This window comes from Harpia harpyja, chromosome 2 (assembly GCF_026419915.1).
Source record: "Harpia harpyja isolate bHarHar1 chromosome 2, bHarHar1 primary haplotype, whole genome shotgun sequence".
NCBI lineage: Eukaryota > Metazoa > Chordata > Aves > Accipitriformes > Accipitridae > Harpia > Harpia harpyja.
Window position 1 is genome coordinate 54,900,895 of NC_068941.1, and position 15,152 is coordinate 54,916,046.

General features: G+C 35.8%; 1 protein-coding gene across 11 annotated transcripts in view; it reads right to left on the reverse strand.

The window, feature by feature from the left end:
- FAT1 (FAT atypical cadherin 1) overlaps positions 1 to 15,152 on the reverse strand; it is a 113,940-nt gene that overhangs the window by 20,946 nt on the left and 77,842 nt on the right. For all 11 annotated transcript variants that reach the window (XR_008234113.1, XR_008234112.1, XM_052779908.1 and 8 more), the window contains 7 exons: positions 14,187 to 14,462; positions 13,757 to 13,967; positions 7,155 to 11,222; positions 6,318 to 6,514; positions 4,713 to 4,866; positions 3,014 to 3,247; positions 1,343 to 1,732 (listed from right to left, as the gene is read on the reverse strand). Coding sequence is in view for 9 of the 11 variants with exons in the window: in XM_052779908.1 (XP_052635868.1) it covers positions 1,343 to 1,732; positions 3,014 to 3,247; positions 4,713 to 4,866; positions 6,318 to 6,514; positions 7,155 to 11,222; positions 13,757 to 13,967; positions 14,187 to 14,462 (5,530 nt within the window). In the remaining 2 variants the exon portion in view is untranslated. The remainder of the gene's footprint in view (positions 1 to 1,342; positions 1,733 to 3,013; positions 3,248 to 4,712; positions 4,867 to 6,317; positions 6,515 to 7,154; positions 11,223 to 13,756; positions 13,968 to 14,186; positions 14,463 to 15,152) is intronic.

Below are 15,152 nucleotides of genomic sequence, written 5' to 3' on the forward strand. Positions count from 1 at the left end.
TATTACTGTAGTATTATATATTGCAACTTTTGATTTTGGTCTGACAAATACTCAGCTTCTTCAGGGCTTGATTTTTCACTGTAAACTGGAGCTACACAGTGAAATGATCAGGCTTTACACGTAAAAGTAAAAAGATGAGAAGTTTCTGCCATTACCACAAAAGACTCACACTTTAAAATCACCTGGCTCACATTTTGTAATGAAAAAATGAAGAAAAATTAAGAAAATGTGCTTAGAAAATGTCCTTTTCTTAATTTTCCATTAAAAGTAAGCAAAAATATGAAATGACCTTTAACTTCACTTTCCTCGCAACCAGCACTAATGTCAGGCATGGAGTATGCAGAGATAGTAAGAGAAGTGTCTGACCATGAATTTTAATTGATAGATATCTGAGTTGAAGTGTGAGTTTTTAACTGACTAGTTAAGTTAGTGCAGTCCCTAACATAGATGCTGATCTGCTGCTGGAAGAGTGTTTTCCTGGAACCTTTTTCCACCTTTCAAATATGTGAAGAAGTTAAACTGGCAAGGTACTTCTATACCATAGTACCAGCATGCACACTGGAAAAAGCAGCTGGAAGAATTACAATTTCAATTACACTTGTATAATTACTATTCACTTTTGGGTAGAAGTCTTATTTAAAAAAAAAAAAAACAAACTTTACCAGAAATTAGCTCTAGAAAAAGAACTATATAAGAAAACAAAACTACCATTGAGGTGTATATTGATTTTTAACAAAGAATTGTCATTAATAGGGAAAATTCTCCAGAGAACCTAAATGCTTCCTGAGAGTAAATGTGACTAACATGCAAGCCTTAAATCTCCACTGTCACGCTGGATAAATGATTGAACAGAATATTCCAACCTGTCTTTAATGCCATATCAAACTGGTTCTTCTAGGATTACTGTCTTTGGGGACCAATGACTAGTTTTCTCAATCAATTTAATTTCTGATCTTTCTTTTACCAAGTCTCGCCACTCATTCTGATTATATAGCTTTTTTGAAAAGACTATTATGTTTCTATGATTACAGATCTCTGTTTTTTCCACCCCCTCTGCCCCCAGAGCGGGGAATATTCCAGCTAGGAAACCCTTACTCTGGCCAGCTTAATGAATCTAACCCAAATAATAATAAATAGCAACAAATAAAGTTCCTATTCTACATTCTACTGCACTCCTCTAGTAAGCATGCTGGCAAAATGGGTGAACAGACAGTAGCACCGGCTTTACAGCCAGGATGATGCACACAGATTATGCATAACCTATTTGGTTGAATTACTGTAGCACACAGTATGGCACTGTGCTTCGTTAGCCTCAAGTATATTCACAGTTGTAATCTGTTACCTGTCGTTGAATCGATGCCGAATTTTCCGTGTTCGTTCCCACTGACTATTGAGTACGTGATTTCAGCATTGGCTTCAATGTCCCTGCTTGCAGCGTAGATCTGGAGAACTTCAGTTCCAACCAAAATGTCCTCTGATACACTTGCACTATACTCCCTATGCTCAAATACAGGTGGATTATCATTTATATCCAAAACAGAAACTATAAGACTGCTTGTTGAAGACAGTCTTCTAGGTAAACCTTCATCTGTAGCCTTCAAAGTTAGAGTGTACACAGCTTGTAATTCCCGATCCAAAGGCTTCTCCAGACGAATGATTCCAGAGAATTCATCAATAGAGAACTGGCCCTCTGCAGAGTTCACCAGTGAATAATGGATTTTACGGTTCATCCCTGCATTTTGAAAACAATTGCAGAGTATGAAGCAGCCATTAAAATACACCAACATAATAACAGATCTGATAGCTATAGAAATAAAACATGCATTCTAAATATTATCATTCATGTTAAACTACATTTCAGCAAGAGTTAGTGGCTCTTGTAAAGGGCAGAATGATTTCCAAAAAGATGTAATCTGATTTAAAAAATTAAGCTAACACTTCATTGCACCGATTTTCTGCCACACAAAAAACATGAAGCATGGTTCTGCTTCAGTCACAGTACTAGCTATATATGAAACGATTAGTAATATAAATCTAATTATAACTTCAGAACAATAGCATCTGCTTAGCAGGCTTATAAATAACACGGGAGGATATGGGAGAGTTAGGCTGCATCAAATATCTAGACTCAATACCAGTAAGGTTATTTAAGAACCATATCCCCAAATTATCAGGAACATAATTTCCGGTAACCTTTCTGTATAAAACAAACAAAAAACCCCATAGGTTTTTGGGCCAAGTATTTTGCTCCTCCTGAGCCTCAAAGACTAGTGAAGTGTGAAAACATCTCTCTCTTACCTTCCAATTCAGCAACTTAGCTTTATCATAGCACAAAGCGGGTTCGTTGTTTCAGAAGACTGAGGCAACTATTAATTGTTTGATTAATAAACTGATGATATATGGAAATCATACACCTTTTTTAAAGACTTTATGCTGTTATATTCCTTACAACAAAGCCTAAGAACAAACTCTTTCTAATGTAATTTTCAGTTCATGTTCACTTAAATGCTTGTAAGTAAACAGTGAAGATAGAGCGACAGCAAAAATCTTAATGGGTAGCATATACAGAAAGCTACAAATGACCAGGGTTCTCTTTATGGTATGATCATGGATGGCTAGCCTAAGAAGCACACATTCAAAAATCTATGAATGCACATTTACATGAACAGACATGGCTTGATATCCCTTTTACTTACACCAGGAGTAAAAGGATGGGCCTAAGGCATCATAACATTAATAGCTTATCACACTAAAAATATCCTACATTTTGTCTTGCTCCCCCCTCTTCTTTTTTGCAGAGACACAAAAGGGACGTCTTCCAAGCTACTCGCACATGGAAGTCAGGTGTTATATGATTTAGTAGACCTAAATATATCTTTCAAGAGTCTAATACTGAGCGGTATTGAACATCTGTCAGTTCTACTGAAAGACTTAACACCTCTCAGGGTAAGACTAAATAAACATTACTGTAACTTTGAGAACATGACAAAAGTATCGGTCAAAGAATGCATACCTGCATCTGCATCTGTTGCCTGCACTCTTGTCAAAAGGGTTCTAGGCTCTGTGTTTTCAAATACTGTAATGGAGTAAGGATCAGCTGTAAACTCTGGGGCATTATCATTCACGTCTTCCAGAGTCAGAATAATATTAGCTTGGCAGAATCTTCCTCCTCCATCTGTGGCTTTCACTAGAAGATAATAGACTGCTTGCTGCTCACGATCAAGTGGCATTAATGTTTTCAGTTCACCTGTAAACAAAATAACATACATCAGTTGATGTGAGTTGCAAGACTTAAGTATCCCTAACATGTTTTCTTCTAAAATCTTTGTACTCAGAAAAACTAAACAACAATTTTCTTTTTGATGGTAATTTCATCAGTGGCTAAGTCAACAGCTGTACTGCACTAATGAGCTCCACTTTGGGCAAAGCACATCAGTGGTCTGCCTTTTCAGCTTTAAAAGATTAAATACTAAAATCCTCTGCCTTTTTTTCAAATGCCTCTGAAACAGAAATTAGCTTAAGTAAAACTACCTGATGGTGCAGAAAGAGAGAGAACATATATACATGCACAAATCCATGTATTTTTGTGTAAAGAAAATTAAAATATTAGAACTCTGGCTTTAACAAAATGCAAGGTAAAATCCACGTATGGATTTCCTGGGCCACTTAGTTTTGTTCCTTCCACAGCTATTGAGCTGACTCTCTTCCTCTAACATTCTGTGAATAAACAGAGCTATTCTCACTATCAAATATAACTTGCTGCTACAGACAAACCTCTAGGAGTCTAACATACTTTCTTTCCAGTGTGACAGAAAACATGATGACAGGCACAATGTGTAGCCATTGTCTCCTTTTAACAAATTCAAAAAAGTATTCTGAAATATTGTTTATGAGTACCCTAGCCACACCAATTCTGACTTTATGTAACGACATGCTAGCACAGCACACAGGTGACATTCAAAGTAAAAAAACCCAACCCCATGAAGTAAGATCTTCTCATTTATTTTGCCACTGAAGTATTCTAATCTCCTTCTCCATATTTCCACTATATCTTTGTATTTATCTTATTTAAATTTTTCTACATTGTTTACTACTCCCTTCCTACTGCTTGTCTACTGCAGCCTGAAGAGCACAGGATTTTGGCATTAGCTTTGACCTATATTACAATCCAGAAGACATGAATGACATGAAAACTAAAGTCAGGCAAATTACAAGTTAATCTCATTTATATAATGTTTCCAATAAAACTGGAGGCACTTTTGGCATTTACTATGGAAAGAAAATTTGTTGTTCCATCTAACCTCATCCCATTTAATATGCCAAACCAAATGATGGCAAAGAGAATCTGAATGAAGATATTTTCAGTTATAAACCATTATTGCTACTACTACAGTCAATATAAAAAGTACAAAATTTATAGCATACTTTTACTCCAGTCACTTCAGTGTGGAAGTTTCTGGCTTCGGGGCAATTACTCTATTTACTCTTTTGTTCCTATTATATTAAAATACTTGCCTTTTCCCTGACTTCTATTCAATATATTATTAGTATTTGTGTAGTAGAAACTCACATTTTAAACAGTTATATAATAAACTAACCCTTAATGGAAAGCTTAAAGTACTGACGTTTATGTATGTCTTAATGTAACAGTAAAACATTTTATAAAATGAGGTCATGACTGGGATTTTGTATAGTGTATAAAGTATTATTACCTGTGTCTGGAGTGAGTCTGAATTTTTCTGCTCCTGTGCCATGCAGTGTATAAGTAATTTCTGCATTGGAACGAATATCTGCGTCTGTAGCAGATACCTGCATTATCAGTTTGCCAGGAAGGGCATCCTCAGGAACAGAATCAGTGTATAAAGCCTGCAAGATTTTAAAGTTACACTGAAAGATTAAACATATGAAATAAGTAGAGCTTGGAAAGGGGAGGGGAAGAAGGAATGACAGAGGAGTTTGAATGCTTGGTAACATATGAAATGAACCAGAGGATGAAATACCTGATAATGAATAGAACTTACGATTTTCTAATTAATTTATTAGATTATTCAGAAAGGTAATTAATACAGCAACCATAAAGACTCTTGAGTATCACTGCATAGCTAAGAACTCTAAACACTTGTAACTAATTAACTGATAATTAAATACATTCCCAAAATAGGAGTTATACATTTTTCATAATTTTATTTTTTCCTCCTTTGGTAAATCATCTTTTCTAGGTCTGACTCAGTCTAGAAGAAAGTGGTACCTGCCTTTTTTGTAATGTCATGAAATAAAAGCTTCCAGTTTAAATAAAAACTAGGAAAAAACCCACCTAGAATTTAAAGGCACTAAGCACTCTTACAGCTCATCCATGTCAGGGATGTGCATTAAATTTGAAGGACTGAGCCTTATAACACCAATATTAACAAAGGTAAAAAGCTAAAAACACAGACTAACCAGTCTGTATATAACTGCAGTCATTTATATAGAAGTAACCAACATAAACATTGACTAAGAATAAGAATCAAGTGCTCACTGTATACTTGATCCTTCCCAGAACAAGAAAAGATTTCCACCTGGTAACATCAAATCTGTGTTCAACAAGATGGCTATGAAAAGTCCAAATGTGCAAAAGTTAAAAAAAAAAAAAGCTGACTATGAAAACCCAAGGCTTTCTTGTAAGGCAATTATACGTCTTGCAGGGTCCACCTTTCTGGTTTTTTTCCATTCTTTATTTTTCATGTCCATTTTTGCAGACTATCAGATCTGGTAAGGTAGATAGCTTTGTAACTAGAAAACGTTTATGGATTACAGATTTTTGGTGCTGCTGAGTGCAACTGCAGGATAATATTCCAGTCTTTTCAACTCTTATCACAGGAAATGCACAAATACATCAACTAAGTGATGGTATACAGCCTTCTTTGAGACTTTGCTTCCTTCAGAAAATAGAGCATATAAACTATCATGGCTGCAGCTTAAAACAATTCCTTTTGGAAAAGTATGCATTAACACAGGAGAAATGTACTGCAATTCTCCTTATACTCTTCAAATACCCATCGAGTGTTAAAATTACATCAATGTAAATTGATGTAATAAAATCTATTGGATTTTTATTTATAAAATCAATTTTATTTATAAAATCTTTGGATTTTTATTTAAGAAACCTGTCCATGAAATAACTTTTCTTTGACAGCATTCTATCTTAACAGTCCAAATTTCTGTTACCAACATAAAAGGAGTGCCTATTTGTCAGTCTCCCGAGAAGCAATTTCAGAGAAAATTTAGATTTTATGTATGGAAGCAGCTGGACACAGAAGATGCAAGGTTGTGCCTACCTTTTCGCAGACAGGGCTATTATCATTAGCATCAAGGACTTTAACCTCCACCACAGCTTTAGTTGCAAAGGTCCCATCAGTAGCTGTAATATTTAGAAGGTAATTATCCTTTTCTTCCCTGTCCAGAGGCTTCTTGACATAGACCTTCCATTCATTCTGTATATTTTCAATAGCAAACTGTCCCAAGGGATCACCTCCTGAAATACAAAAAGAAACATTTAATTAAAGAGAGAGATTACTATTATTACTTTATCAACGTGAAGTTATAGCTAAAGAGAAAAAAATGTAAATGCAAATAAACAGCCACTCTCTGTGGCTTTATAGTGAAATAGCTTCATTTTCCAGATAGAAGTAATCAGTAGATGCTCATACAACAAATTTAACTGCAGCTCACAGAATCTATAAAAATCAATGCAGAAATTCATGTAGCATTATAGATAACATCATATCAAGACATATGCTAAATAACAAAACCAATAAAATACTCCATTGGAAATTAATAGTCTACTATTTTGTGAAATTTCTGTTGTTCGTTCTTTAACTACATCACTAATTTAAGTGCAAATATATTTTTAAAATAAAATTTGATATATAAGTAAACAACAAATGTAAGAAAGCATTTTAAGCAAGGCACACATGAAACGGAAAGCCAAAGACCTGTTTTCTAAAACTTTTTTTTCCCCTGAAGTTTTTAATGCTCTTATTAAGATAAACACATTCTTTCTTTGCAACTCTATGGTTTCAAATATTTTTCAATAATTTGAAAGATTAAGTTATATCTCACATCACTGCAGGACCACTCAAATGATTAGTCTGCCATTACTCAAAAATATTTACCTGTAATGTAATAAAAGACTTGTCTATTGGCTTCTTCTGTATCAGCATCAGTTGTACTCAAGATGGCAATTACCCCACCAGGAGGGTCATCCTCACTGACTGTTCCCTTATATATCTCTGCAGTAAAGCGTGGAGGATTGTCATTCACATCTGTAACAGTAACTTCAACCACAGCCACAGAAGACAGCTGAATTTTTTCACCCCGATCAGACGCAACCACCGTGATTTTGTATTTGTCTTGTTTCTCATGATCGAGTTCTTTGAGAGTGGTAATCCAACCAGTTTCCATGTTTATGGCAAAAGACTCTACAATGTCTAGTTCTTGAGAAGGATCCAGGCTGTAAGTAACCTGCCCATTGAGTCCTGAATCTAAGTCAGTTCCTTTAACCTGGATGACTCTTGTTCCAGCTGGCATGTTTTCTACGATGAATGCTTCATATGGATTGGACTCCAAAACTGGTTTGTTATCATTTGCATCTTTTACCTGAATGCTTACCTCTACTGAGGAAACAACATTATAATCTTCATTTGCATACTGTGCTTGAACTGAGAACTGGTACCATTTAGTTGTTTCATGATCAAGATTCTTCTCAAGTTTCAACTCTCCAGACTGTCGGTCAATCACAAAAAAGTCATCTCTGTTGCTTTCAGGAGTGTGCCCTTTAATCAGACTATATACTAAAGTCTGATTATGCTCTGCTTTAATAACATCTATCTCAGTCCCAATTGGAATGTCCTCAGAAACTGTATAAGAATAAAAGGGCTCTGAAAATTTTGGAAGAGGCACTTCTGGTGGGAGTATTCTAGCATAGACAGGAACAACTGACTCTTTTTGGGGGGATCCACTATCAACTGCTCTAACAAAGAAGGTCAGAAATTCATTTTCTAAACCGATTAAGCTTTCTTTTGTAGTAATTACACCAGACAATGAATCAATTTCTAAATTCTCTTTAACATTTTCAGACTCTGCTTCAATAGCATATGTGATGTCTGCATTTGTACCCTCATCAGCATCAGATGCCCACACTTTAATGACAGAAGTACCCCGTGGAACATCAGATCCAATGTTTACTTCATACTCTGTTGCTCGGAATTGAGGAGCGTTATCATTGTCATCTGTAAGTATTACATTAACAGTACAGAAAGCAACTTTTCCTCCTGAATCTTTGGCCATTAAACTAATAGCAATTACTTTTTCTGCTTGTGTTTCACGGTCAAGCTTTTCGGAGGTAAATATCTGCCCTCTCTCATTTGTATAAAATCTGTCTTTGGCAAAGTCATTCACAATGTGGTAAGTGATGTGGCCATATGTACCAGAATCTTCATCTGTTGCTTTAACTTCAGTCACCAAAGTATGTAACGGAGCATTTTCAGCAAGTTCAACCTCATATTCATTCTGACTGAAAAGAGGACTGTGCATATTGGCACTGGTTACAGCTATATGGACTTGGGCTGAGCTTCTGAAGACCCCATCAGAAACAGACACATTAAGATTATAATGTGACTTTAGCGTCTGTCTGCGTAGGTTTGAGATGGTGATAATGCCAGTTTTACTATTAATTACAAAATTCTTTTGGTCATTGCCTGTCAGAATGGAGTACTCCAGCTTGTCAACATCCGAACTATCTGCATCTGAGGCTTGCACACATGTCACAAAATGTCCTCGGGGAGCCAGTTCACTAATTTTAGCTTCATAAAGCAATTGGTTAAAAAGGGGCGGGTTATCATTGAGATCGGTTACATCAACAGTTACAATAGTATCACTGCTCAAGGGCAGCATGCCACCGTCTATGGCCCTTATTAGTAACTTGTGTTGTCTAATTTGTTCATAGTCCAAAGTTCTTGCTGTAAGAATGAGTCCAGTGCTGCTATCTACATGGAAGTAGTTATGACTGTCACTATTATCCTCAACCAAGTGATAGGAAATCCCCCTGTTTGTTCCAGAATCGGCGTCCGTAGCACTCACTTGTACAACAGATGTTCCAATGACAGATGCCTCAGAAAGGGTTGCAGTGTAAGAGTGCTCTGTAAACACAGGAGGATTATCATTGATGTCTTCCACTATTATGTCTACGAACACATCAGCATGCGCCCCAGTTAAGGAGTCTGTTGCGCGAATACTCAGTTTGTAGGCTGGATGAGACTCAAAGTCAAGAGGGGCAACAACATTTATAACTCCAGTGTTGAAGTTGATAGTGAACTGATTGAAAGGATCTCCATCTGTGATGGTGTAAAACACCTTAAGTCCTTCTGGGCTGTTTGCTTGTACATGTACCACAGGACTATGGAGCTGAATGTTTTCTGGTATCTCTGCACTGTAGAAGGGCTTTTCGAAAACTGGCATAGCTTTACTCATAACTGTAATCGGGACTACAACTTCAGCAGAAAAAGCAGGGTCTCCTCCATCTTTTGCCACTACTGTGACCAGATACTCCTTATTTAGTGTGTCTGGTTCAAACTTCTTCTTCAGTGAGATTTCACCAGTGGGATCAATTTGGAAGTGTTCATGATGTTCTCTGAGATAGTAATGCACCTCTCCATTTCTGCCTGTATCTTTATCTACCGCAGTGACATGTCGAATAACATGGCCTACTTCAGAGTCTACTTTAACAACAGCATAATACGGAAGATTGACAAAAAATGGAGCATTATCATTTACATCTTCCACTGTGACTTTAACTACAACGTGTGCAACAACTGATGGTTTATATTCCTCTGTCACTTCTATGACCACATCAAAAGATTCTTGCTGTTCACGATCAAATGGTATTCCTGTTGTTGAAAGGACTCCTGAAGTTGGGCTTATTTTAAATCTGCTGTCTGGATTTAGAATATGGTAAAACAAAGGCTCATTTATTTGATTCCCTATAGCAGTAATAACAGCTATTGTTTTTGCCTCTGTGGAATTCTCCTGCACTGTTGCAGAGTAAGAACTCTGTGTGAACTTCAGCTGGCTTGCTTTGCTTTCTTTCACATTAATTTTTACAGATGCAGTGCTTGCAAATCTGCCATCAGATGCTCTCACTGTTAATTCGTATCTGCTTCTTAACTGAGTTGTATTTTGTACTGTTATATCTCCAGTCTTACGGTTTATTGAAAATTTTTCTCCAATGTTGCCTTCAATAATGGAATAAATTAATTGTGAAAAAATGCCTGAATCAGCATCAGTGGCATTTACACTGATGACTTTCACGCCTTTATAGGTTGGAACCAAAATGGATGTCTCATACAACTCTCCTGAAAACACAGGAGGGCAATCATTGATGTCAATTACATAAATAGTAACATTAGCTGCATATTCTGCATATAAACGTGGTATCCCCGTATCATGTACTTGCACTGAAAAGTGGAAAATGTTTGTCTCTTCATAGTCCAGACTCATTACTGTCCGAATGGCACCAGTGCTAGAATCAATGGCAAAATACTTGCGGACAGATGGTTCAACAATTTGATAAACAAGCAAAGCATTAGATTCTTTATCAGCATCTGTAGCTCGAATTACTAATGGGATATTCTTGTCAGTCAGAACCACACTGTTAATTGAAGCTGATTCACTGATGAGTCCTGTATATTCAGCCTGCATAAAAACTGGTGTATTGTCATTCTCATCCCGAAGATGTACCAAAACTGTTGCATTAGTGGACAAGCCAGCCATGTTTGTTCCTTGCACAGTTAGAGTGTAAATAGGCAAAGTTTCAAAATCAAGTAACTTCTGAGAAACAATGACACCTGAGTTCGGGTTGATAGCAAAGGCATCACCTATATTACCATCTTTTATTTCATAAACTACAGAAGACTGACTGTATGCTGTAACCATTCCAACAAAACTGCCAATGCTGGCACTTTCACTGATTTCTGTAGAATATTCTCTGGCTGTGAATTTTGGTGAGGCGTTATCAGAAACTGTAACAAATATATGAACAGAGGTGACTTCACTCATTGGAGGATCCCCTTTGTCTGTAGCTTTTACCATCAGGTTGTATTCTTCCTGGTTACTACGATCTAATTCCTTTGCAATTTTAATCATACCCAAAATGGGATCTATAAAGAAGGAATTTCCAATATTCCCTGTGAAGAAAAAGAAAAGTAAGCAATTAAGAAAGAGGTATAAAGAACTTAAAGAATGATTGCTTATTTAGCTATATACTAAAAGAGATCACGTAGCGAGAACACAGAGAATATTAAAGTTTCTTAGTTTTGTTTAACAACGATTTATTAGCCCCTCTGGAAAGTTTTCTGTAATAAGAGTTAGTACTAATTCTAAGTTTACTTGTGGAAACATTGCATAAAACATAGTTAGCAAAGCCATCCAAGCCTTGAAAACAAATGCAAAAAATTTGTTTCATTTTCCATTAAAAAAACCCTTAAAAAGATAACAATTATTTTGTAAGTTTCAACATTATAAATTATGTATTTTCTTCAAATTATCTTTGTCATTGAGTTCATGTTTAAGCCAATTTAAGTATGTACTGAAGCTGAAAGAAAATTATATTCAGAAGTTAACATTAGTGGAATACAAGTTACATTTTATGATCTGAAGTAAGTAGACTGCTTTGAAAAAAAAGAACTGTTTTAACGAATTCACACTTGTGAATCTTAATTACTTATGCGAGTATTGTTTAAACCACTGCGTCAAAATTAATCTTTCTGAATTGGACCAACAGCGATCTTTGTCCTAACTTCCTATTAATACATATGCAAGTTATTCCCTGTGATAGTATTAGGAAAAAAATACTACCTGCTGAGGATTATCAGCTGCCATTTGATAAACCCTTGTCATCTTTATATTTTCAAATATATAGATGACCTACATTGCATACAATATTCAGCTCATGTACTAAATATGGTAAGATTTAACATTTTACTTCCTTAAAAAATTACATTACTAAAGCAATGTTCTCAGCACGGAAAAAATTCATTAAGAACTTCTGAGTTATGCACACAAGTAGGCAAAAGGGTTTTTTTTTGTTTGGGTTTTTTTTTAGTGGAGGCTCTAAACACAGTGGCATTCTTAGAATATCCCATTACAAATCTAAGCAGCCATTACAAACATTTAAGGAATGTTCCTTCCATATGCTTAGAACATCAATTATAATGCTTTAACCTCCCAATAGATCACAATCCTGTAAAACAGACCTAAGGAAGTCTTATATTTACTCCTACAAAAAGCTAGAAGAAAGGAAGAGAACAGGGTGTAACTTCATTCTAGGCAGCACGCACACACATTTTTTTTCTTGCCGTGCTTTGGTATTCGTAAATCAAGCACTACTGAAACAGAAAAAGCAAGAGAAAAGTTTCACGGACATTAGCGTCCTGCTTAGTAAAAAGGTCATCTCTCTACAAATAGAAGAAAACAAACATATTTTAAACAACTTATGAGACACTTAAATACATTCTTACTCTTCAGAGTATCATAATCAAAGCTTTGTTTTAATACAGTGTTATGTTTTCATATCAAAACAACACTTTGGGGGAAGAAAAGGAAGGTATTTACAGTAAACAATTCTTACGTTTTACAAAGCAACTTATGTCAAATAAAAAAAACCATTTGCACGTCGCCTTGCATGCAACAGTAATTGAATAACTTTTTACCTACTGCTCTCAATATACAGCTTCTTATGATTGTTACTGGGATTTTTATTTTAAATTACTTTCTACCTTGAAAGTAGTACTTCACATAGGTGATGAAATTTAAATAACTTTTTTTTTCCAGTCATAGTGCCTAAATAGTTCATGACCTTGGTAATGGCAGGGTTCTATCTAGATTTAATGGATTGAACCAAAATTCACTTCCATCCAGTAAGTGAACTCAGTCAATGTCATCCTGTTTTCATATTATTCAAAACTGCAATCATTTGAATTGCATTGTCGTAGGCAAGTTCAGAAAGATACTCTGACATTAAAAATAAGCAGTAGCACCCAGTGCTCTTCCCTGGCCTGAAAGGAGCCTTAATGCCAAATTGACCAGCTATTAAAGACTTTCTTATATATTTTTTTGAGCTAGAATAGCAGTCCCACTATCTAAAATCAGCCAGAGGGAAACATGCAAAGCAACCCCTTCCTTGCTACATCTATCAGAAAGTTTAACTTAAAAACTAGGACTATTTAGTGATTAAGTATATGGATATTTATAAGTTATTTTTGAGCTCCTTTCTTTCACATTGTGCTAAACACGAAAGCACTTGTCTCAGGCTCTTACTCTTTTCATCAAATCCTTGCTCTGCCTATGCCACCAAATACCACTTACATTACCAAAAAAGAATGCTTTTTTTTTTAGATGTCAATTTAATGCTTCTGTAATTTCTAAAGGACACCCCCCCCCCGTTAAGGGTTTAAAGGTAGCTTTTTCTTCTAGTACTACTAAAATGTTCCAAATGTATCTAAAGGTTAACACAAATAGCTAAGGGAGGGAGATGAATATTTGTCATCGTAGTTTTCTTTTCAATGCTCTGATGCTGTATCTTAAATACATCTCACAGAATGACACATACACCTGTACAGCCCTCTTTTTTATAGCTATTTGTTTACGTGTCTACAGCTGAAACAAAGTATCAGCAAACATTGTTTCAAAATTAACTGAAGATGCAATTAAGTCAATATACCTGATTCAATAGAATACACGATTTCTGCATTTTTTCCTTTGTCCTTATCTAATGCTGTAACCTGGAGTACTGCTGATCCAACAGCTGCTGACTCATACACCCGTCCTTCATAGGAAGAGCTGGTGAACCATGGAGCATGATCATTTGTGTCACTAACATTAATGATGATTCTAGCATAGTTGCGCTTTACAGGAACATCTTGATCTCGAACCTGAAACAGTAAGCATATTACTAGTAATTAGCATTGTTATTTCAGTAGTTCATCAAATATTAGTAATAATTCAAGGTTCAATCTGTACCAGTCACAGAGACAAAGACTACACACAAATTAAGCATATAAATAAATGTTTGAATTAAAGGGACAAATTAAAAAGACATCAAAAAAGATCTGTTTGTTTTTGACTACACAAGAAATTTTATGTTTATTTACCATTACTGTGAGAATATGCTGGTTCATGGTCTCATGATCCAGTTTTTCTGAAGTATAAAGAGAGCCAGTTCCAGGGTCCAGACGAAATTTTTTAAGACTGATGGGATCAGTGCTGCCCTGCATAGTATAAATCAGTTTATTCTTCTCATCTCTGTCTGTGGCACTGACTTGCAGAATTTCTGTCTCTGGTACAGTGTCTTCAGGTATAACAACTTCGTATTTTGAAGCAGAAAACTGAGGCCTGTGATTATTTGTGTCTATAACTTTGATGTAGACCTGAAATGATATAATGGAAAGGGAAAAGTGTTGACGGTATTTGGGAAACAGAGGTGAAAAGAGGATACTTCATTAAAAATCAGACCATAATACTGAATTAATTCCACCCCAAGACAATTTTTTTTTTAGGGAGGGGGAGAGATCTAAGAGGTGTAGGGAAGAAGAATCTCACTAAACCCAAATCTGCCTCACCTTCCCCAAAGTCAAACCAGAAACCTATATGATCAGAAATGCCTTAGGCAAGATATCTGAAAGGGAATGATACAAGTCTAAAGCAAGATGAAGAAGAATTCCTTAGTAATTTTGGAATTAAAAAAAGAAGAAAAATCAATATGGATCCCAGGATGAGTAAAAACCGTATTTGTACAAATCTGGAATTTTAAGCAATGTTTTCCAAGGAAGCGGATGCACTGTACTCCTCCGTGCCCTCACATGGGAACAATCGTCTGTCAACTCCTTACATTTTCAAGCCTAGGCAAGAATGGAAAAGTGGTGGAAGTCCCACAAAAGTATATTATTTCAAAGAACCACAGGTATTGTTTGCTCTTCTTCAGCAATGTAGCACAATCTCAGCATAGGTAACTGGTCACCAACACAATTTCTCTGTAGTTACAGTTATATTAACTTTGATGCTTCAAATTGCATTTTCCTACAGAAGTTCAGCTGGGTTCACCTACATGCTATGCAGGC